Source organism: Mytilus edulis, unplaced genomic scaffold, assembly GCF_963676685.1.
Source record: "Mytilus edulis unplaced genomic scaffold, xbMytEdul2.2 SCAFFOLD_1345, whole genome shotgun sequence".
NCBI lineage: Eukaryota > Metazoa > Mollusca > Bivalvia > Mytilida > Mytilidae > Mytilus > Mytilus edulis.
Window position 1 is genome coordinate 1 of NW_027268112.1, and position 25,451 is coordinate 25,451.

Genomic DNA, 25,451 nt, shown 5'->3' on the forward strand with positions numbered 1-25,451 from the left:
GTTTATTGTCATATCTTAAATGATTTTGAGTGACAAGAGTTTCAAAAGAACTTGGGTTACCTGTCAACAAGGGGAAGTAATCTCAACATGTGCTAAATTCAAAACGAAAAGCAGACGATTTTACATGTTTTGAGATGATCATATGGGAAGATGAGCCTATTTTCTCGAAAATTCTGGAAACCAGGTACATGACTATTTCACTCTGCGTTGTTAAAGTACTTTACCAAAAATTTAAGCAGCTGTACCCTTTCAGTAAACTTTAAGATAAAACAAATTAATCTCAACTAGCAAACCTTGCAAGAATAGTTGAAAACCAGACTTCAAACGATCCACAAAGTCATAAACAATGAAATTGCAATACCATCCCAAGATATTCTCATAAAAAGCCAGTCCAAACACAGGCACTTCAACTAATTTCTATCCATGGGAAGACCAACTAATATGTATGAGGCAGGCATAACCTGTGAATGGGAAAGTCTGTATGTATTTTTTTTTTTAATTCAAACATGTTAATAAAAGAAACGGAAACATCGTTAAATTATTAAAAATGAATTTGTATTGAGTTCCAATCTTATATTTTACTAGACTTATAAATATATATTTTATTCAAAGTCTCGTGCAAACAAGACAGGAAAAGAAAGTAGATTTCTGCGCAAATGCAGGGAAAACCGGAACAGGAAGTAGATCTGAAAAAAAAGTTAACGATTTTGAGTTCATTAGTAGATGAAAAATTAGGAAATTTTCCGATTTTATTTTTTAATTGATTTTCTACCATTATTGGGAACTTCGTCCTCATATCAACGTAAATATATGTTGATAGGGGATCTTCCCATGGATAGAAACAAATGCCTGTGAGTCCAAAACAAGATCTATGAAACAACAAATATACAGACAACTTGATGCATCGACAGGTTTAAGTGCTCCTATACGTTAGCCAAACAAGAAAAGGGGGTCTCATAATGTGGGGGGTTCTGATCCCGGATCCCACTTATTGTTTCTTCAGATTCCAGTATCCCACTTTCACTTTGTATGTAAGCAATTCTCATTATTTTTGTAATTTCCTGTGTGCCGACCCTCTAGGGTGTTTGTTTAGCAATCATAATTGCATATATAGCAATTTAATTTACAATCCTCATAAACACTGCAATAAAATGTTGTTTTTTTTTTGTTTTGTTTTTTTTATATTGATACTTGTTTATTCCAAATATTTCCTGTTTACAATTTCCTCAGTTGCCCAGGATGCAAACTGTGGATTCCCGTTTACATTTAAACCAACTGTCCGGGAAGCAGGAGGCTGAAAAAGTGCACTGTATTCTCAGAAAAAAATAGTATACATGTAATAATACTTATATTCTTTTATATGACAATGAGTGAAAAAAGGAATATCTTTCTAGAATGTAATACATTGTACTAGTGATAAATAATATAACATTATAACATAAACGAGTGCACCTATAAGCCAGATTCACATAACATTATAACATAAAATGTTTAGATTATTGAAACAAAGCTTTAAAATTAACAAGGAATTGGGCAAATTTTGCATTTTGCCTACATAAAATTTAAGTGGAGAAGAGAATGAACTTGATTTTTTAATCTGCTAGAAATGACTCTCAATGGTTATCTGTTATTGTCTGTATAAAATGTATATATTTAGCTATAATACTATGAAACTACAACAAGCATGACAAGTCTTTACTATTTTTCGTTGAAATAAGCTAAAAATTCATATTGCCCAGTATTACCTGTTTACGGGAGTATTGCCCAGCCGGGAAAACCCGGGTAATACTTTGCCAACAACTCTGTAATTTTAAGAGTAAGGGTCATTGAAAGCTTGTTCCTGCTCATCTACCTTTTGGTTAAGCTTATCAAACCATTAATGAGTCGACACGTTGACTAGAGACTTACTTGCACAAAATTTTTGGATTTTTTTATATATGCATGTTTCTGCTTATTCATTTATTGGTAGGCTGGTCTTCAACTAATATTGGCAACTTCATGTGAGTTTACAAAATTACTATGTATTGTCTTGCAAAGTCATACAAATCATCATAATTAAGAATACATTTTTGTTTTGTTTTAGGGACAGAGGCACCAGATTCTGCTTTAAATGAGGAAAGAAAATCTACAAATGAGGATTCAGGGACCACAGTGATTTATAATCCTAACAGATCATTATCTATAGAACAGCAAAGACAAAAACTTCCAGTGTTTAAAGTATTGACATTACTTGAGAAAGCAAATACTATTTCAAATCTAATTGCTATATATTGTTAACTTCAATTTTCTATACAGCTTTCAAGTTTCAGAAATCTTGACAAATGACACAATTTTATCTTCCAAAATGTTGGACCTCAAGAGAAATTATGTTGACACATTTAGTCCAGTAGGAAATTCAACTTTCACAGACTTCCATATGATAAGTATGGTCAATTGTACTTTGCAACTGAATCTTTGGATTACTTGCTAAATTGATTGCTGGTAATTTACAAGGTTAAAGTTACACCTAAGCATACATTCTCTTTGGAACTATATGAATAGCTGATGTAATTAGCTATATATATAGTGTGCTTGATCTATATATGCATATGATTTTAAATCCTCAGATATTTATTACCTAAACATGCCTATACATTCAATCATATTACTCATTATTGAACTTAAAATCCTTTTATTTTTGCAGTTAAGAAATCATATTTTGTATTTACTGGAGAAATATCAAACTGTAGTGATTGTTGGTGAAACTGGATGTGGAAAGAGTACACAGATTCCACAGGTAAATCATATACATGTAGATTCTACCACTGCATCGAGTGTGATACCATATTTATCTACTCAAGACAGTTATTTTCACATTTAGAACGCGAGGCTCGCTGAGCGTTTTAAATATTTAAAATTTAACTGTCAAGAGTGGATAAATATCTATCATAATACACGAGATTTGGTGGAAGAATCTGTTTCTCTAATGATTTTCAAACAATATGCAGGAAAATGTATTCCTTCTTTTTGAAAGATCTGCAAAAAGATGTGTTCTTTGTATGAGATGTCATCAGTCATGGTCGCCTTTTTTCATGCCGTCACAATAGGAAATTCAGAGGAAAGCAAGAAAAATTGACTTTATAATGGGATTTTAACCAATGAAGAACTGTGATCAAACGAACCACACGTTCATTATATTTTTTTATACAATGGGTGCAGACATTTTTATACCAATCTTCTTTAAATATATTAAAAAAAGGAAAGGTATGACTGACAATGACACAATTATCCACCAGGTTATAATATGGCCTCCAACAATGAGCAAAACCCATATCATTTAGTTAGCCACGAAAAACCACAACATCAAAAATGTAAAACAATTGAAGAGAGAAAAAAAACAGCAATCTGATAAATATGATTTAATAGTGGTGAGACTTTAATAAAATATTGAATCTGAATCTTAAAAAAAGTTGAAATGAATCTGATAAACAGCAACTACTGAAATACAGGCTCCTACCTTATAAATTATATTAATAATATCTTCACATCCAAATACCTCAGGTAAATCTAATTATGTGGCAACCATAGATCTGCTTCATTTTTTCTAGAAATTTGATAAAAACAAATTTGCTAGTTAATAGATGTTTTAACATCATGATTGTGTTTATTTTCAGTATTTATTAGAAGCAGGATGGGCAGAGAAAGGTTATATGATTGGAGTAACTCAGCCCAGGAGAGTAGCTGCTGTTACAGTAAGATTTATATTGTAAATCATTACCCAAAAGCAATGCTCAAATCTCACTTTGGCCATTGTCTCAGCAGCAATGTTTAATTGATTGAACAGGTGTATGGTAGAGTTTTACAATTTAGTTACTCTCCAAACAGCCAGAGATTTTTTTCACCAATATCACTGACTGTCTTAACATTTATCATATATATGTCAATTTCCCAATCTCATTAGTGGGCAATCTTCCTGAAAAGAAAATAGTTTGGTTGACAACAATTTCTTTTTCTTAGACTAACTATTAGCAATGACTAAATTTGGAAAAAAAATAATAGGTTTGGAAAGTAATCAGAAAGAACATTTTAATACCCCATCTACAATAATAAGGGGCATGTTGTTTTCTAACTGTCTTTAAGTTATCTATTTTGCCAAGATTTTGCTGTTAATAGAACCTAAAAATGTGATAGAGTGAATGTGGGGAAAATATCCTATCTTCCTTTAAGTTAGTAATGTGATTTGTTGTTGACAGGTAGCAAGCAGAGTAGCAGAAGAAAGGGGCTCAATATTAGGGGCTGAAATAGGCTACACCATTAGATTTGAGGATTGCTCAGAGGAAAAAATTACCAAAGTTAAGGTAGGTCATGCAACTCAAACTTGAAAAGTAAATGAGAAAATAGCAAATGGAAAGTTCTCTGTCTAACCTATACAGATGGTTGGGTAAATAAACAAGTTTTTGAATTGTTTATTTTTTTTAAAGTTACAAAAATGTTTGAATTTAGTATAGTTGTAGTTAAATGGTTTTACTTGGTTTAGAATCTCATTAAAATGTAAAACTTTGTCTATTTGTAGTCATTTGTTTAAATAGCAGTCCTATAAAAATGTTTTTTTTCTATTTTTAGTTTCTAACTGATGGATTGTTAATTAGAGAGATCATGGGAGATCCACTTCTGAAAAAGTACAGGTAAAAGGATTTAGTTGAGTTTTATATAAAATCGGTATTAAACAGAGATTACAGTTAATTTATTTAACTTTGTGGTCTTGCCAAATTCTGATTACAACCTTTAGAAAATTTTTCATACCTTAAACTTTTAAATTTGTTGTTCACCTATAGCCATGAAACAGACAAAAATTGATATGCAACCAGTAACAGTAGCTACTGAATAGTTATGGCATATAATTTTCTGGCTTGTCCATTTGAATTATCTCCCTTGAGTTAGTATTTTCTGATGTGAAATGATTTCATTTTTTTATTTTCGTCTCATCTGCCTATTGTAAAATCTATGTTTTTAGTTAACTTTTTTGTCAATTTGATTTATTTCCGCTTTCATATTCTAATTTTTGTATTACAGTGTGATAATGTTAGATGAAGCACATGAGAGGTCATTGAATACTGATATAATCCTGGGACTACTGAGAAAGGTAACACAATTGATTCCATAAGTGTGCCGAGGAAAATGAGTTGGTTTAGTGCTTGAATATCGCTAAAGTTAAAATCACATTTCAGTCTAAAATGACAAAGTCGCAATAGTAAACACACGCAATAATTCCTGATATCAGCACACATTTGAATTGATATCTGGATGCTTCTCTAATGTTGTATGATTAAAACATGATAATTGTCAGATATTTTATTTGTAGTAGGTTCAGAAAAATATATATCTCTGGTTGTCTCATGTTCCTTAATTAAAGCTATACTTATTTTACCATTTCATAATCATAATGAATTTATTTACATTTATGATATTAATAATGTAAAGTATATGTTTCTATACATTTCAAGATTTGGAATACCCTGATAATGCTTAGAGTGAACTTAATAACACTACCTTTGTAATGTGTGTTTTCAAATAACGTTTAAAACTCATAAGTCGAAGACCAAGTGACGTTTTTTTATTTCAATATATAAGTATTATATTAGTCTTGTAATGGTGTTAATTAAAAATAAAATTACAAAATTTTTATCAATATATCTGCAATTTATAATCTTAACAAAAGACAAACTGGAACTTTTTTTTTTTATTCATTTAAACATTTTTTTTGGAAAATACTTCTCAAATTTTCTTCCTTTTAAAAATGTTTTGATTGCTATATAAGGGAGATAATATATGTAACTTTGATATGTTGATATGTGTGTATAATTACATGTTACTCACATATTCAAAGTCATTACAAAATCCACCTTTTTCATTCCAGTTTTTACAAGGGACATAATTTACATATACTAATGCAACAAACTTAGTCGGAGAAGGAACGAAAATCCGAAACAGCATCTTAAAGAAAAATTAAATAGTTCCACGTCATGTGTGTCTAAGTGATCTTACTTGTTATTTACAAAGAAAAGAAATTAAACTCCAAAAATTGTTGAGATCTAATAAAAAAAACAAATTGTTGCAATAAAGAATACACAAAAAGTAAACTTATCTTTAAAGGTCTTCCATGTTCTTGTTTCTCCAACTCAATCAGCTGGTATTTTCAAAATGGTGACAGGGGACGCTAACAGAGAAATTTTTTCATATTGTGCTAGATTAAATATTCCTGGTTTTGCTACTATAATGTGATAGACAAATATGCTACAAACGGTTTAAACAAGTTACTTAAAATCAAATAATTGATGAATTCCTGTATACATTGATCGCCTCTCGTGTTTCTTCAATCTCGCTGTTGATGAATACGCATGCGTGGTATTCATCCGCAAAAACAATTTTTCAGTACGTCATTGATATTTAAGATTGTTTGAGTAATATACTAATATTTGTAACGACAAAACATTTCTATATTATTAATTTGTATTTAATAAAAATAAATTTTCTGAGTATCCATTGAAAACATGAATTTAAAAGAAGCCGTAAGGAATTTTATTTTGCACTTTATTTTTATAGCTCGTTTATCATTCCAAAACTAATTTGAATATATGCAAATTAGGCGGAAAATTAGGCGATGGCAATACACCTGAGGCCCTGACGGTCCTCCGCTGTAAAAACAGCTTGACTTAACATTTGTTTTAAGAAAGTTGAAATTGAAATATACATGTAAATTATTTTACTCTTTATTATTAAATGAAATTATCTGCTAAATTGTACATGAAGAATTTAGAAATAATTGCTATGTTTAAATGTGAAAACATAAACGTTCCTCACCTTAATTAAACTTAAAATTTATCATGTTCTGTACATTTTCAATATGGTTTTAAATCACATCAGCCGTTTGGATGGTTGTCAAAGATTAGAAGTGAATAAATGTGCACATTAATTTCAATATTTATGTTAGTAGAAGTATATATTTGTTACATGATTTATTTGATATAGTATTAAATATTTTGTAATAATTTCTTATATTTAAATATTTAAAATATTTCGAAATGATTTTAAAAATGTGCTTGCTTTCAGATTCAGAAGAAAAGGACAGACTTGAGAATAATTATTGCATCAGCTACATTAGATGCAGAGGTATATTATGAATACAGAAAAAGAACTTATATACAAAATTCTAAGTTATAAAGTTAAATATTTCAGGATCAAATTTTAATTTTATAATACACTTTTTCTGCAAACATTTAACTAGTACATTTATTAGAATCAGTACTCAATTGCTCTGTTAATGTTACATCCTGGTGAATATTATACTTCAATGAAGTTATAAAATTACTATATATCTCTCTCTCTATATATATTAACATTGTTTGTGGCATAACATTGTGGCCACAAGTTAAAATTTTTTTTTTTCTGTTAAGTATTAAATTTATATTAAGATCCATTTTGTTACATCTTGTGATCAATTTTATTTGGCAATTGCCATTGGCAGTCAGCAGGGTTAAAAAACATCAGTTGTTCGACCTGTTAGTCAAATGCGTTTTGTTTAAATATACTTTTTCACTTTTTTGGTCATTTGGAAAATGTTGTTTGTGCTGTTTTTAGACCCTTCTACAACGAAATTTGTTTTACATGCACACCTATAAAATTGCGGTTTTTATCCAACGCAATCATAGGTTTGAACGTAGTTTTCAATTTAGACTCGTTTATATATATATATATAAAAGAAGATTATGCATGATTGCCAATAAGACAACTATCCACAAGAGACACAATGACACAGACATTAACAACTGTAGGTCATTGTACTGCCTTCAACAATGAAATGAGAAGAGCCCATACTGACTATCTATAGAAGGCTCTGAAAGAACAAATGTAAAAACAATTCAAGCAAGGAAAACTAACGGTCTAGATAATGTACAAAAACAAATATGTAACACAGCATATCTATTTCATCCATGTTTTTTTTTTAGCAGAAGTTTCTTGTTTTCTTCCTTCATCATACAAAATTCTCTTCTAGTATAAAACATGATTACAGTACAACCATTGGTGCTGTACAGTACAACCCTGATATCATATTCACAACAGAAGAACTTTTGTTTATTTTGTACAAGTGTTATAATTTTGTAGTTTATCAAACTCACAAATTTTCGAACATGATAGTCCCTAACAGAATTTATTTTTTGGCATTGATTTATCAATTTGCATAATTTTAAGCAACAAGTTCCAAACCCATGATCAGTTGATATTTTGGAAAACCTGGAAAGGAGACTTATGAATACAATTTGTTCACTGTACGTGTTCTTACCCTGACTACAATAATTTTTTGAACAAGATTTTTCCCAGTTTGTTGTCATATTATTATTATTCACAGTCCCTTTTGTAAGATAGCCATTTAATGTGAAATATTTCTTTGTCTGTTTTTTCCCCATACTTATTATGATCAAATATTATTTTGGTACAAATTGATGGATTTGGATATGTATTAACATTATAACTTTTTTACTTCAGGAAATGAGAGATTTCTTCAACAATAATGAAACTGGAGATAAGAGGTTAGAGTAAAATGTATAATAATAAATATACTGATCTCCGAGGAAAATTCAAAACAGAAAGTCCGTAATCAAATGGCAAAATCCAAAGCTCAAACACATTAAACAAATGGACAACAACTGTCATATTCCTGACTTGGAACAGGCATTTTCTTAAGTAGAAAATGGTGGATTTAACCTGGTTTTATAGCTAGCTAAACCTCTCGCTTGTATGAAAGTTGCATTAATTCCATTATATTGACAACTGTGTGAACAAAACAAACAGACTTAATAGGCAAAAATGTCAAAAATAAGGGTACAGCAGCCAACATTGTGTTATTATTTAATCACTTAAAACAAACAAATATGTAAACAAACATTGTCACAATAACACAATGACGGGATGTTTAAGTACTGAGCCACGTCATATGTATCAAACAAATGCACCAATAATCAGTAAAATCTACAGGAGATCAAGTTATTCAATCATAATTTTTGATGTGTGGTGTACAATGAAATAAGTGAATGTTGAGATTGCAAGTTTTGTTCATATTTATTGTATATGTAAAAACAGTATGATGGGTAAAGTAATAGGGGAAACAACTTATATAAACTTCATTCATTAAGCTAGTTTAAGTTACTAATATTCTTATGGTTAATTATTTGGTCGGTCAATGTAACATAATTTCATTTCTTTAGACTAGTTTTACTGTTTACATCATCAGCTTAATGTCAGCATCAATGAACTTTAGTACATTTGTACTTCAAAACATATCTTATGAATATAAGCAACATGAGAAATATAGTCAGACCTAAAAACATAAAAAATATCACAAGGAAAATAAAGCTGTTTTAGTGAAATTGAATTTTTGAGTAAGAGATATTTTTAAGAGATACATTAGTTTAATGCTTATTTGATTTAATAGCTGTTAATTTTCTTGAATGTTTTATTTTTTGGAACAAAATGTTTTGAATATATACAAAATGTAAGTTGTTATACAGAAAATAAATTTTCAATCAAGTTTGTTTATAAATCTTATCAATAGTACTTGTGTAATGTAATTATACCATAAAGAACAAAATAAATGTTTAATTTTCAGGGCTTTCCATTGAAGCCGGTAGCCGGCGGAAATCCGCCGCTTACGGTGGTTTCAAGTGCCGGCTACTTCACTGCCAAAAATATAAATTCAAAAAGAAAAAAATATCTTTTTCAAATGTTTACAGGCAGCCGAGAGACGTATATTGTCGCAAAGTCGCGGTCACGATAAACAAGGATGAGAAGTCAATGTTTACCTTGGTCTAAATATAGTTCACATGAATTCAGGTCACTGATTGGTTGTCTATTTAAAGTCAGAATGCATCGTTTCTTTTCAAAGATAACAAGAGAGACGTTCCGGTGGTCATTGAATGATAACAATAGAGACGTTCCGATTGTCATTAACTCGTTGGCTTTTTTGGCTTTTAAAACGTGAAGACAATCAGATAGGATGACAATCTTATGCTATGGAATAATATTTAGTCAAATTAAAGAAAGTGTAGTAGATCATATTGTTCAGAATCTGGAAAACAGTATCTTTTGAAGTTCATTTTTTCAAAGCCCACGTGGTGTTCAGAGAATCAAGGTCAAAAACGAAAGTAGAATATTCGACTCGACCTCAAATAAATAAAATTTCCAAATGATTTATGTATCCGACTTATTGAACAGTTTACAAAAAAAGAGAAAATCAGAGGATATATCAATTTTCTGTCAATGCTTGAGAAATAATTGTATGATTTAAATACGCGTAACAGTCTTTAGAGAGAAAAGGGGGGTCATTTAATTGTTTACAAATGCACGTAGTTATGCAAAATAAATCGATCAAGATTTCTAACAAACCGGATGATTATTTAAATAAAACTCCTTTAAAAGTAAATGAATTTTAAGCATAAGGTAATGAAAATAAAAAACTGACATAAAAAAAAAAATGAAATTTCTTTGAGTTTTTTTTTTTTTCTTTCTTTAAAGGAGATGTGACATGATTTTTTTTTTTTTTTTTTTTTTTAGATAAATATTTATTTATACATAATTACCCCCAAAAAACATCGATAACAATATAATTATCGTTTAAATGGATAAAAAATAAATTTAAATGTATCGATCTGTCGCCATACTAATTATGCATATTTCAATCCCGGAAGTCACTCAGAACGAGGCTGTGACGTCAGTGGTTACATCAATCATATTTGACTGACGGGTGTAAAGGCATAATAAGTGCAATTTCATATTCGAATATCTTCCGACAAAACCCATGACAGTGATTAAAAATGGTTCTGTGTTCTGCCAGTAGATGCAACAATAGGCATAAGGACAATTTGATAAAAAAAAAATCCGTTTTCTGAGTAACCCGCAGACTAGTCCCAGGAAGAGATAGGACTTCTTACCAAGCACTAGTCATAGACTTTGTTCCGCCCACTTTACAAATGCATGTTACGATTGTGACCCAGAAGTTATGAAGAATCTCGAGGGATGTCCTACCATGAAGCCAAAACTTCGTCCAAATGCGGTACCTGACATTCCATTGACACAACCAACAACAGCTGAGCCCCACCTAAGCGGGGAGCTTGTGAGAAGCGGAGAATAGCTGAGGGGGAAAAAAAAATATTTTCTTCGCAAATATGTTTTGTGTCCCTTATTAATAATTTTTTTAATAGTTTAGTCATATTTGTGTATAATTCTACAGCCAAATATATCTCAATGTTTAAAATTTGGTATTGTGTACCTCCTGCGTGTACCTCACTACCTGTTCACGTGTGCAGGTGTGTACACTGAAATTGGACATAATGAATTAAAAGTCATCAACATCGATCAGAAGTTACAGGTATGCGGCACACTTTCTCTGCAGTGCTGGGTTACCTTTGAAGTTGAAAGCTACAGGTGTCATGCCCCCGGGTGGTGATATATATGACATCGGCAATACGCACTATTGCGTAACATGCGTCGAATCTGTGTACATCCATGATCACCTGCTGGGTGCACAGGTGAGGTTGGAAAATATACTAGAGCAATGGTTACAGATATAAGTTACGTAATGCATATATGTTTAACCTGTTTGAATAAACAATGGTCAATACCTTACTGTCGGATATGGGGGTTAACAGAATAGAGAAAAGAGGACTGACAGTGCAGCTTAAAAAAGGGGGCGGATACAAAATAATGTGTTTGTGAATTTACTTAGTAAAGAATGGAGTATAATAATATTAGATAAGCAAAATAAATAGAGAAAAATAAATAGAGAATTAAGAAGAAATGCTTCTAAAGTAAATAATTAATAATAATAAAAAAAGCCTGTCAGTCCCCATAACTAATACATAACCTGTAGTGGGTACATAAATTTCCTTCTGAGTTTTCTTATAAAAATTAGGCAGGTATGAAGGGTGTATTGCAATAAGTTATTAGTACTTACCTATTCTACTTATTTATTAAAAATCATTTTATTTCTAAATAAAAAAAAAAATTGTGAAGAGATATCAAGTGATGCTTTTAAAATGACAGACCATTGACACAAGGTTATCGTGGTGAAAAATTATATGCAAAAGGTGACTTGAATGAGAAACAAATATTTTGGCTAGTGAATGTATGCAAGTCTTTATATTTCATAAGACATGGAGATGAATAACATAGTTTTAACTTAAATAATTCAGATAAATCCAATTGATACAGACCTGGGAGTAGTAGATAATGTATGAGTATAGACTGAGTTAGTTAAAACATATTTTACTTGCTGAATTAAAGCAAAAAGGATTAGACACAAGTAAATCATACTTATGAAGTCTTCTCCATAATACAATATAAAATTACAATAATAGTATGATGAAATGGACATGCATATAAGGAAAACAGTTTATAGAATGATACTAGCTTTCATACGTAAAAAAAAGAGAAAAAGAAAGTTTGAAAAGTCATATGATTCTGTGACGGTGACGTGTGTACTGATGATGACAATGATGTTCCGTGCCAGTAACAATAACCTCTCTCAAGGCATAAAAAATCTGTTTGACCATTTTATGAAATTTTGAACATGTTTGAAAATTTAAATATTTTGTTCATTCGAAAGTTCCATGTGTCCGCAAATTAATAGTTTTGTATCTAAAACAATGTTTTCGGATAGCCAGTTGAGATTATTGAATAAGGTTTTTCTACATAATGTGTATTTTGGACAAACAAAGAAGTAATGGTAGACATCATCAATATCTGACTCACAATGACAAGAAGGATCATTTATAAATTTATAATATTAGCTCTAAATAGATCATTGTTTAAGAATGAAGGGGAACATCTCAATTGCGTTAGATGATATTCAATTTCCTTGGGCCGTACAAATGAAACGTTTCAATTTTACATAATGGCCTATCGTTTTTTTAATTCTTTCTGTTATGCATTACTACTCTCTGTTTTCTGTCGTGTAGATAATCCTGAAACCAATTCAATAAGTTTCCGTCAATACCATAAGCTTTCATTTTACATATAAGGCCCCTATGCCAAACTTTGTCGAAGTTGAAGAGAAGTCACAAAATACAAAACAATTTATAGACTGAGGATATACAGCACGGAAAAAATATCACAAAAAATAAGCCAGTACTCATAGAACATTTTCAATGGGATTATTATGGAGGAGAAAAAGACATGAATATATATTATATATTACTGTTTTAAATCTTACTTATAATACCCCCCCCCCCCCCCCCCCCCCCCCCCCCCCCCTGTTATGTCATAATTATTACACATTTATTTGGGGCAGCTTTAGTAATTCAAATTTTACACCCAACACTCTTGGTAAGGTGATAGGTAATTTATGACGATTGTTGAGAATTGTAATTTATGACGATTGTTGAGAATTGTTTTTAAATTATAAGAGAGTGATCTTGAAATATTTTATTTTATTACATTTATTCATTTTCGAGTTTAGGAAATTTTTTATGAAGCTTGATTAATGAAAAAAAATTAAATTTAAATCATACAAAGGATATAATTCATGCCACAATGAAGCCATTTATAGATACCAAGCCACTTTGACATGTTGTTTTTATAACAATTATTTGATCATTATTGATATCTATTTTGAATAAATTTTAGTAACAAAGTTACTTAATATAAAATAGATCAAGAATTTTGTATTTTTTAAAATTATTTCGAAAATAAATTGTGACTTTTTGTCCTGTGAATTTTTGTCCGTGACTTTTTGGCTGTGACTTTTTGTCCTGTGACTTTCTGTCCTAAATTATTTATGACCTGTCTTTTTGTATTATTAAATGTAATTCAATTACCTGTTAAACGTAAACATTTTTAAGAAACATCTCTTTATTTTTGGTGAAATTAATTATTGATATATTATATCGGCATTGCTTGAAAGATCGTCAATGTCGGATGACGAATTTATATCTTCTACTTGATTATTTTCAACAAGTAACGGCTCAAACTGATACGGTTGAATATCTAAAGTTTGAGAATTGCCTTGAAAACTGCTGTCAACACCGTCCATTGTTTAATTTTACAGGAATATGATCGACTTCGTCCTTTTTAACCGGATTTTTGTGACAAAAATGTCGGTTATTGATTTGGGGATGTACGGCGGGCGGGCGGTCGGTCGGGCGGGCGGGCGGGCGGCAATCAAATGTTGTCCGTGCATTAACTCATGAACCGTTCAACCAAAGCTTTTAAAATTTTAATATGTTGTTACTGACAACTAAATGAAGGTCAAGTTCAATAATGGCGATTTTGACTTATACCGTTCAGGAGTTATGGTTCTTGAAAGATTGAAAAATGGAGTTTCCAGTCGTGTCCGTGCATTTACGCATGAACTGTTCTACCTAAGCTTCCAAATTTTAATATGTTGTTACTGATGACAAAATGGAGGTCAAGTTCAATAATGGCGATTTTGACTTTTACCGTTCAGGAGTTATGGTTCTTGAAAGATTGAAAAATGGTGTTTCCTGAGTCGTGTCCGTGCATTTTCTCATGAACCATTCAACCAAAGCTTTTGAAATTTTTATATGTTGTTACTGATGGCAAATTAGAGGTCAAGTTCAATAATGACGATTTTGACTTTTACCGTTCAGGAGTTATGGTTCTTGAAAGATTGTGAAATGGCGTTTCCATTCACGTTGTTGCATTTACTCATGAACCATTCAATCTAAGCTTTTCAAATTTTAAGATGTTGATACTGATGACAAAATGGAGGTCAAATTTGATATTGACAATTTTCACTTTCACCATTCATCAGTAATGGTTCTTGTGATATTGCCAGGACACAAATAAATATTAATAAATCCGGTTTGCTGTCGTTGTGACAGCCTCTTGTTGAGACATTTTCTCAGATTGTATCCACTGACGTCATCACGATCACGTGACCGGTATCTCATTAAAAATCAAAGATTACGACAAGCGCTGGATTCTTTGACCATTAAAAGGCCGTTAAATGAGGTTTTGACAAGAAAAAATTATAACAATATGTTATTTGACCAATATTTATTAATTAATTAAAAAAAAAAAAAAAAAAAAAAAATTGTGTCACGTCTCCTTTAATTTCCTACATAAAAAATGGTCATTTGAAAGATTAAATTAGGTGCCAGGAGATTGCGAGAATGCAGGATTTTGCTCTATTTATGCCAGAGCTTCTGGGGGCCTTGAGCGGCCCCCAGACCCCCTGCCGTAAGGCACCAAGCTTACAGCTTGGTGGGCGTCCGGCTTCGCCGAACGCATGTTATAGCCGCCTATAATTTTAATTCAGCCTTCTACTTCCGTTTCAATGGAAAGCCCTGAATTTTAACACCTGTATAGTAGGAAAATACAACTAATGACATTTCAAAAGGTAAATTCTAACTTTTGTAGAAATGCACTACAAATCGTTATATTGTTATTTACTTAAAATATTTTGATAAATATCCCCTTGCAATATTTCATTCATTATATTTTATAATCATTACATTTAAACGTTAATATATTTATTATATTTACAGTAAAGATACAGCCTCAATAATGACTATAGAGGGGAGAAATTATCCAGTAGATATACATTATTCATTAGAGTAAGTCCTACAGCTGTAACAACTCATTCACAATGCTAAGTAACTTAGTGTTTATATCTAGTAGAATTTGTATGGTTTTGGGTTGTTTGGTTTCTGTTTCTTTGTCTTTTTAGCTGAGTTGTATTGAGTTAAACTCAAAGTTGTCATGTTTTTATGTTATATTTGAACCATAACATGCATAAGTTCAACTTTAACCAAATTTATTTTGATAATGCCCTTTAGAATGAAGAAAACTATCATGGATTTTGGATTCCAGGTAACTGAAACTAGTGATAAACTGAATTCTGGTTGATTTCTAGATGGTTTAATTTTTTTTTATCAAATGTCGCTTCATTTAATTATGCCCTTTGGATAAGAAAAAATCCTATAAATATAGCATAGATGCCAACCATTACGATTTTTCCGTAGTTTTTCCGATTTTGCGATAAAAACTACGCTATTACGGTCAAAGTCGAATAGTTACGGATTCCCAATCATCGACGTTCAATTTTGTAAAACGCGGATTTTTATCATTACTTTTCCGTCCTGGTCCAGTATTTAGGAAACGCCAATGTAATGCTTCCGGTTTCTCTGGAGTTATCAACCTATTGTTGGGTAACTAACTGACTTCCGAAAAGGCAAACTTGCATTTTATTAAGTAGCTTTCCCCCTTTCTCTACTTCTCCTTGACAAAACAAAAATGTTCGAGTCGAGAACATCTGAACAATTAATGAATGGAATACATACTACAGACAACATGTTAAATGACAAATTTTAGTGTACATCACTTTGCAACCACTTGTCAGTAATTTTTATTGGTAAATGCACGTTTATGAATGATTACTGAAAATTTTTCAAAAATACGGAAAATTTGATAGTTTGTTACTGATTGTGTCAAAGGGGGGTTGGCATCTATGAATATAGACTGAAATTTTGGGGAAAGATTTGATAAAATATTTTGAGCTATAAATAAGAATTTTACCAATTTTGTTTTGCTAATGCCTTATAAAGGGATGAAGATCCCTATAGACCCTGTGATCACATTTCGGCAATATTTTAGTTGCCTGGTGATATCACTTGAACTATATGTCAAGCCTTCACCAAACTAAGCTTGAAAGTTAAATAGGTAAGAGCATGCTTATTTTATTTTATTTTTGGGTCAGTATGTCAAGGTCACAGTACCTTTGAACATACTGAAATTTTGAGAAAAGTTTTAAATCAGAACATGTTTTTTTTAAGTCATAAGTCACATATTTACAAATATTTACTGAATAATGTTGCTTTAGGTAAGAAAAAACACCAATCAAATGATTTTGAGGTCAAAAGTCATGGTAACAGCATCAATAGTTTAAAATGGATACCTTTTATACCATACATCTAATACTTAAAAAACTTTGTATGACTTTGTCCCTAAAGAAAAACATTGGGCAATGTTTGTTTTATGGACAAGAAATTGTTCTATCACTACAAATCCATAAAGATTACAACTCTCCTTATAAACGCATGCACTTTTGTAGATAGAGAGAAACAATAAATAAAAAAAACAAGTAGTGAAATAAGATCTAAAAATAAATCAATTGAAAACTGCAAATTGACTTTTTAAAAGAATCATTGTCCTTCATATATAAAAATATTGACTAAAAGTTTTTCAGAAGCTATATTTGAATTAATAACATGTTACTGATTGTTTTATTCTTTTTCAGTCCAGTTCCAGATTACTTGAAGTGTACAGTTGAAACAGTTATGAAAGTACATAATTCAGAAAAAGAAGGCGATATTTTAGCTTTCCTGACTGGTCAGGTAATAGAAACTATAGAAGGTCATTGATAAATTATATGTATTGTTGAGTCATCAGGTTTTTTTTTTCTTTTCCTTTTGATACTGTTAACATTTTTCATCAAATCATTTATCATATTAATTTGACAGCTTAAGAATAAACACCCTTCTTAATGTTCATTAAAATTAAGTACTAATTTAAAATATGTATGATCTTCAAGCTTTTGTTTGCCAATACACTTTAAATATAACAAATGAATATATATGTTAATTATAAAAAGTTATGTTGACTTCCATTTTATTATACAGGATGAAGTTGAAGCAGTTGTAAGGATGCTTATGTAAGTAATCTATCTCAAGTTCTCAGAAAGTTAAATTTAATTGATTGATTGATTTAGTTTAATGCAACTTTTAGCACTATTGTGCTATTTCGTGGTGATCAGTTTTTATTGCTGGAAGAAAGCCTAAATGCCCAGAGAAAACCACAGACCTTTGGTAGAAAATCTGAAAATTGTTGTCATATAAGATTGAGTTGAATACCCCTACCACATGCAGGATTCAAACTCACAGTCTCTGTGTTGACTGGCTAGTGATACAGTATTTTGACTACTTTGACACTTTGCAGCCATGTCCTCTGTTATTTGAGCAGAAATCAATGTAATCTAAAATGGTAATGGGACACACAAACTTAATAAAGTTATAGTCAACACAAAAAATCAAGTTTAGCATATTTTATGCAACTTTAGGAAATTTGTAATTTTAATTAGATTTTATGAGGTAGTGTGACTGTGTGTACCTGTTTTATTGTCTTGTAATGAGGCATATAGTTGGCCTACATTTTACACATCTTTGAATTAGGGTTACCAAGGGACATATGTTAGAAAGGTTAAAACAGTATTTTTTAAAATTTCTTATCTTTTTGAACTTTTAAAAATCATCAACTTCTTTTTCTTATTTCAGAGATGAGGCAAAGAAGATACCCAGAGACGGACATAAGATGAAAGTTTTACCTATGTATGGTACATTGCCATCCTCAGAACAGGTTTGAATTTTAATAATTACCAGTGAATTGTAATACTTTGTAAAAAAAAAACTTTTGGTGTGGCGGTTTCAAGATAAAAAAAACTCTTTTAAAATAGATTAAGTGTGGTTAAAGTGCTTTTCTGGATTAAGCTCCATGAGGAATTCTCACACAAAAAAGCCAATGATTTATAAATTCTTGAAAACTTTTGCTTTTTTACCAAAAGGGACCTAAAAATAATAGCCAAGGTCTAGTTTGCATGAAATAACTGTAACTAGCATCTTAGGCTAAATTTAAGAAATAATTCATGGCAGCCATAGATTTGTTTTCATTTAACCATGGGTTGAGTATTTATAATCAAGTATTTTACCCTGAGCATTATTGAGGGGTAAAATACGAATATCAATGCCCAACCCATGGTTAAATGAAAATAAATCTACGGCTGCCATGAATTATTTCAATTCTAATAGGACAAATTCGAGAATTTTGTTAGCCTTGAAAGCCATATACATACGATACTGTTTTGGCTGTTCCGTTTTACCCAATTTTGATAATATTATTAATATTATATAATTCAATGATTATTATTTTTAATTGCATTTTTCACTTATATATTTTCTTCCAATGTAATTTTATTCGTTCTGAGGAGTACAAGAAGCTTCAAAACGCCCGGTATTTAAAGGAGTAAGTTCGGTAAGGGCCATATTTGGCCCCAATTATAAAGTTCATAGTTACAAGACAATAAATGCTTTAAGTTGCCTTAAAGACATGTGAGAAAGTTAAACAGAACTGTTTTTGTCAAAGTTTAATTCTAACACGTTGATTTTTACATCCCAAAAAAGGTCAAGATAAGAGATTTTTGTGAAATTTGACAAAATCAGCTGGATTTCAACCAAATAAAGGACCAGGAAACATAGAGCGCAGGCGTCGACAAGCTTAATATTCAAATAAGACATGTGAAATGTCTTCACAAACATTATTTTAAAAGATCTTTGTTGTCGACGTATGCGCTCTATGTTTCCTATCCAATAATCTATGGAAATTTACCACTTTTCATTGATTTTTTCGTAAAAAATCAATATGAGTACAACTTGTGACGTCATAATGAAACGGAGAAACGTGAAATTTTCAATAAAATGGCTTATATCCTATCTAGTCAATGTATTAGCTATAATTTATCGTGATATTGGTAAATAAATCCGAATTTGAAATTTATGCTAAAAAAGAGGGCCATTTTAGGACCTTATTGAACATACTCCTTTGATTTTTTTTTGGTAACGGAAACATATTTGTGACGTCACCTTGTTTCATTGCCATGCCAAGACAATAACATCATTTTGCGGAATTTTTGTTTTATGAAATTTTACCATGAAAATAAATTGAAATGGACTGATTTGTTATTTTGCTTTAGAATAGAGATAAATATATTGTATCTGAATCTTGGCCTTAAACTGGTGATTTTGATGTCGAAAATTGAGAATATTAGGCAGTATAAATAAGTTGGTTGTAACTATGGACAGCCGTTTTTGTGTATAACTGCGTTTTCGCTAAAGGTAGATATATTGTGATTATACTGGTTGACGATAATAGGTGGCATATCAGAATATGTATTTTATAACACACAAAAATGTCTGATCCTATATCATGTATATCAAAATGCCAAGTAGAAAATTATAGCAGATTCGGCATAAGTTTTAAACATCAGTTTTGTCACCACTGTTTAATTATTCAGCCTTAAATATTGTATCCACCAACATTTTCAATTAAACTTCTTATTTCTTATAATAGAAATTGAGAAACTCTTTAAATAAACTCATCATAGATACCAGGACTAAATTGTGTATATACGCCAGATGCACGTTTCGTCCACAAAAGACTCATCAGTGACGCTCGAATCAAAAAGAGTTAAAAAGGTCAAATAAAGTATGAAGTTGAAGAGCATTGAGGACCGAAATTCCTAAAAGTTTTGCCAAATACAGCTAAGGTAATATATGCCTGAGGTAGAAAAGCCTTAGTATTTGAAAAACTCCAAATCTTGTAAACAGGTAATTTATAAATATGACCATATCAATGATAATTCATTAAACATTACAATTTTGTTTCAGAAAAAATGAAGTCTGAGAACTTGACATAATTTTTTGAGATATAGATGTTTTTAATGGTGTAGCTGCTCACTTTTTAACATGCCAGAAGTCTTACACACATGAAATTAGCACTGAATAGTAAATAATATTTTGTAGATGAAAGTATTTGAGAGAACATCTAGAAATATAAGGAAGATAGTGATAGCTACAAATATAGCAGAAGCTTCTATTACAATTAATGGTATTGTTTACAGTAAGTATAGATATATATATACTCTGGTTTGTATACAGTGGAATCTTTGTATTCAGAATAGCAATAAGACTGCTGTCTAGACATGTGTTTGGTTTAACATGGGATAAGTTACTGAAGAATGCTTTTGTATGACCTGATATATTTTAGAGTATGGTTATTGTCATTTTTAAAGGCTATGGTATGGTAACCTGTAGTTATAACCATCCTTGTCCTTTCAAATTTAGTGGCTAGTTGTCTCATTTTGCATCTCATACTTGGTCAAAGAAAGACTACTCAAATCAAATGTAAAATGTAAAACAATTGAAATGACAAAAACTTACGACCTAATTTATGTACAAAGTGATGAAGGAAAAACAAATATGAAAGACAGCTACAAAGGACAAATTATGGAAATAAGGAGATGTGATACAATTGCCAGTGAGACAACTCTCCACCAAAGTTCAATAGAATTGGATGTAAGCAATATAGGAAACTGTTGGCCTTCAGCAATGAGAAAAACCCATACTGTATTACCCGTTTTAAAAGGCCTGTCATGAAAAATATGAAACTATTTAATTGAAAAACTAACAACATAATTTATAACACAACAAGTTTCGGAAAACAAAATTTATATGACAGAGAAGAACCTCTGAGCTATAGGCTCCTGACTTGGGACAGACACATATAAAATCTGGCAAGGTAAATTAGTTTGGTGACACCAAATTCTCACCCTCCTCCAGGACAGTGGTTAAACAGTACAACATAAGAACAAACTATAAAAATCATTTAAAAAGGGCTTAACTCGTTAAATTGACAAAAAGCAGAAACCATCCAAAGGAAACACAGAATGGACATGGCAGTGTTACTGTGTATCTATATATCACACAACAAAGATACCAAGTAAAGATCTGAGATTACTGACGGCTAATTCAAAGCCAATAACAAGTATTAACAACTGTAAAGAATTGTGTATCTAAGACTGAAATATCAATTAGTACACATCCAACATTCAATGGATTTAGTGTAAAATATTTTTGCTAAACACCAAAGTAAAGAAATTGATGCTAGACTTAGTGGAAGTCTCTATAAAACTTTTAGAAATATATTTAAAAATTGCTATTTCTGACTTTACTTATAATTCTCAAAAATTTTGTGAGTAAGACTTATGTGTGCAGTATTTTATATCAATTTGTATTTTTTCAGTAATTGACTGTGGTTTTGTGAAGATTAAAGCTTATAATCCAACAACAGGAATAGGTAACAGTTTACTAATACACAAAATATAATGATATACTTAATATTACTTATTAAAATACTATAAACTGGATTTCTTGTACTGGTAAACTTTTTATGTTAAGGAAGCTGGCTTGTCATGTTTTGGATTTTTTGTCCGATTTTCGGAATCCTCTGGTTTTATTCATTTGAATGCCTTGAAAAAAATTGCCCGGTAACCCCCATTTTTCTTTTTGTTAATCTTTTGCATGTATAATGATAGGCCATCTGTATAAGTCTTATAAAATTTTAATTACTTTTTAACAGTTTTTTCGGACTTCAACCTGTCAATGATAAAGCTATGAAAAGTCAAGAGAGAATATTTTCCCGCCAAAATTTCAAGTTTTTTGGATTCCTTTATTAATCCCCTATCAATATAAACTAGTGTTTTGAAAAGTAAATTGCTTTGAAACTGAGAAGCCAACTCCCTTAAGGTTGACCCTTTTAATTTTTAATAGATAGATGCAATTGTTAAATAGAAAATATTAGAAAGGAAAGAAAAAATATTTTATAATTAGATAATTACAGACACATAAACAAGTCAGATTAAGCAACTCGATACATTTTTTTTGAAGTAGTTATCCCTTGCATTGATAAGGATTGCAATCAGATATGGAGATTAGTATTAGTGCATGGCAAACAAGCACTTTATCAACACTTATGGAGAACAGATTAACAGATTAACATATCCAGCAAAGCATTTGTTTATGTGTGGTAAATGTTTAGCTACACATTACCATAGCTATAAAGTCAAATGAGACATGTTTTGCACATTTCATGAATGTTTTGAAAACATTGTGTTTGGTATTATTGGTGCATTTTTACCTGTTTTTTTTTTAATTGCTCTTTTAAAAAGGTTGAATAATTAATATAAAATCATTGTTTTTTTTAGAATCTCTTGTAATAATCCCAGTATCCCAGGCTTCTGCCAACCAGAGAGCTGGAAGAGCAGGTAGAGTCAGAGCTGGCAAGGCTTATAGGCTCTACACAGGTAAGCTTCAACTCATAAAACTCAGAGATTTCAAAGCAAATATGCTTTATGTAGGTAAGCTTTAGCTGATAAATTCATAGCTGGTAAAACTTATAGGCTTTATGCTTATAGGCTTCAGCTTACTAGAAAAGTAAAGGATCTGGGAGATGGCTATTATTTTTTTATAACGATGCCTTATATGATATTAAGAACGCACTACTAAAAATTGTACAGATCAACCTAATGGCTGAAAAATTCTTGAAAAAATCCATTTACACAGAGAATTAACCAGGAGACAATTGAACCTATGTCTACCTCTACTAAGTTGGGATTGTGGTTACTTCTCCATACCATGACCAGTTTAACACCATTGCAGTATTAAATGCCCAGATAAATATTAAAAGTTTCTTTTTCTTCTGTTATTAATCTCTGTTATACGAGGGAATTGATGGTAAGATTTTTAACTAATTTTTAGCTCACCTGGCCCGAAGGGCCAAGTGAGCTTTTCTCATCACTTGGCGTCCGTCGTCCGTCGTCGGTGTCGTCCGTCGTCGTCCGTCGTCGTTAACTTTTACAAAAATCTTCTCCTCTGACACTACTGGGCCAAATCAAACCAAACTTGGCCAAAATCATCATTGGGGTATCTAGTTTAAAAAATGTGTGGCGTGACCCGGTCAACCAACCAAGATGGCCGCCACCGCTAAAAATAGAACATAGGGGTAAAATGCAGTTTTTGCTTATAACTCAAAAACCAAAGCATTTAGAGCAAATCTGACATGGGGTAAAAATGTTTATCAGGTCAAGATCTATCTGCCCTGAAATTTTCAGATGAATCGGGTCAATCGGTTGTTGGGTTGCTGCCCCTGAATTGGTAATTTTGAGGAAATTTTGCTGTTTTTGGTTATTATCTTGAATATTATTATAGATAGAGATAAACTGTAAACAGCAATAATGTTCAGCAAAGTAAGATCTACAAATAAGTCAACATGACCAAAATGGTCAGTTGACCGGTTTAGGAGTTATTGTTTTATAGTAAATTTTTAACCATTTTTCGTTAATTAAAGTAATCTTTTACAAAAAATCTTCTCCTCTGAAACTACTGGGCCAAATTAATCCAAACTTAGCCACAATCATCTTTGGGGTATCTAGTTTAAAAAATGTGTGTGGCGTGACCTGGTCAACCAACCAAGATGGCTGCCACGGCTAAAAATAGAACAAAGGGGTAAAATGCAGTTTTTGGCTTATAACCTCAAAAACCAAAGCATTTTGAGGAAATCTGACGGGATAAAAATGTTTATCAGGTCAAGATCTATCTGCCCTAAAATTTTCAGATGAATCAGTCAATCGGTTGTTGGGTTGCTGCCCCTGAATTGGTAATTTTGAAGAAATTTTGCTGTTTTTGGTTATTATCTTGAATATTATTATAGATAGAGATAAACTGTAAACAGCAATAATGTTCAGCAAAGTAAGTTCTACAAATAAGTCAACATGACCCAAAATGGTCAGTTGACCCCTTTAGGAGTTATTGCCCTTTATAGTCAATTTTAACCATTTTTCATATATTAAATTAATCTTTTACAAAAATCTTCTCCTCTGAAACTACTGGGCCAAATTAATCCAAACTTAGCCACAATCATCTTTGGGGTATCTAGTTTAAAAAATGTGTTGGCGTGACCTGGTCAACCAACCAAGATGGCCGCCACCGCTAAAAATAGAACATAGGGGTAAAATGCAGTTTTTGGCTTATAACTCAAAAACCAAAGCATTTTGAGGAAATCTGACAGGGATAAAAATGTTTATCAGGTCAAGATCTATCTGCCCTGACATTTTCAGATGAATCGGTCAATCGGTTGTTGGGTTGCTGCCCCTGAATTGGTAATTTTGAGGAAATTTTGCTGTTTTTGGTTATTATCTTTGAATATTATTATAGATAGAGATAAATTGTAAACAGCAATAATGTTCAGCAAAGTAAGATCTACAAATAAGTCAACATAACCAAAATGGTCAGTTGACCCCTTTAGGAGTTATTGCCCTTTATAGTCAATCTTTAACCATTTTTCATAAATCTAAGTAATCTTTTACAAAATCTCCACTGAAACTACTAGGCCACAATCATCTTTGGGGTATCTAGTTTGAAAAATGTGTCCGATGACCTGGCCATTCAACCAAGATGGCCGCCACGGCTAAAAATAGAACATAGGGGTAAAATGCAGTTTTTGGCTTATAACTATGAATTCAAAGCATCTAGAGCAAATCTGACAAGAAGTTAAATTGTTAATCAAGTCAATATCTATCTGCCCTGAATTTTTCAGATGAATTGGACAACTGGTTGTTGGGTTGCTGCCCTCCAATTGGTAATTTTTAAGAGAAATTTTGCCCGTTTTTGGTTATCTTGAATACTATTATAGATAGCGATAAACTGTAAACAGCAATAATGTTCAGCAAAGTAAGATCTACAAATAAGTCAACATGACCTAAATGGTCAATTGACCCTTAAGGAGTAATTGCC

The 25,451-nt window shown here is 31.3% G+C and overlaps 1 protein-coding gene across 1 annotated transcript; it reads left to right on the forward strand.

Moving 5' to 3' along the window:
• Positions 1-27: 27 nt before the first annotated feature.
• LOC139506795 (probable ATP-dependent RNA helicase DHX35) lies at positions 28-22,963 on the forward strand (the record flags this gene model as incomplete). Its single annotated transcript, XM_071295553.1, is given in 16 exon segments — positions 28-184; positions 2,084-2,217; positions 2,684-2,776; positions 3,654-3,731; positions 4,233-4,337; positions 4,603-4,664; positions 5,053-5,122; positions 7,090-7,149; positions 8,524-8,567; positions 15,540-15,608; positions 17,291-17,387; positions 17,673-17,704; positions 18,324-18,405; positions 20,625-20,721; positions 21,904-21,957; positions 22,865-22,963. Coding segments are annotated over 16 exon segments (1,210 nt in total), but the record flags the coding sequence as incomplete, so codon positions are not given.
• Positions 22,964-25,451: the final 2,488 nt, after the last annotated feature.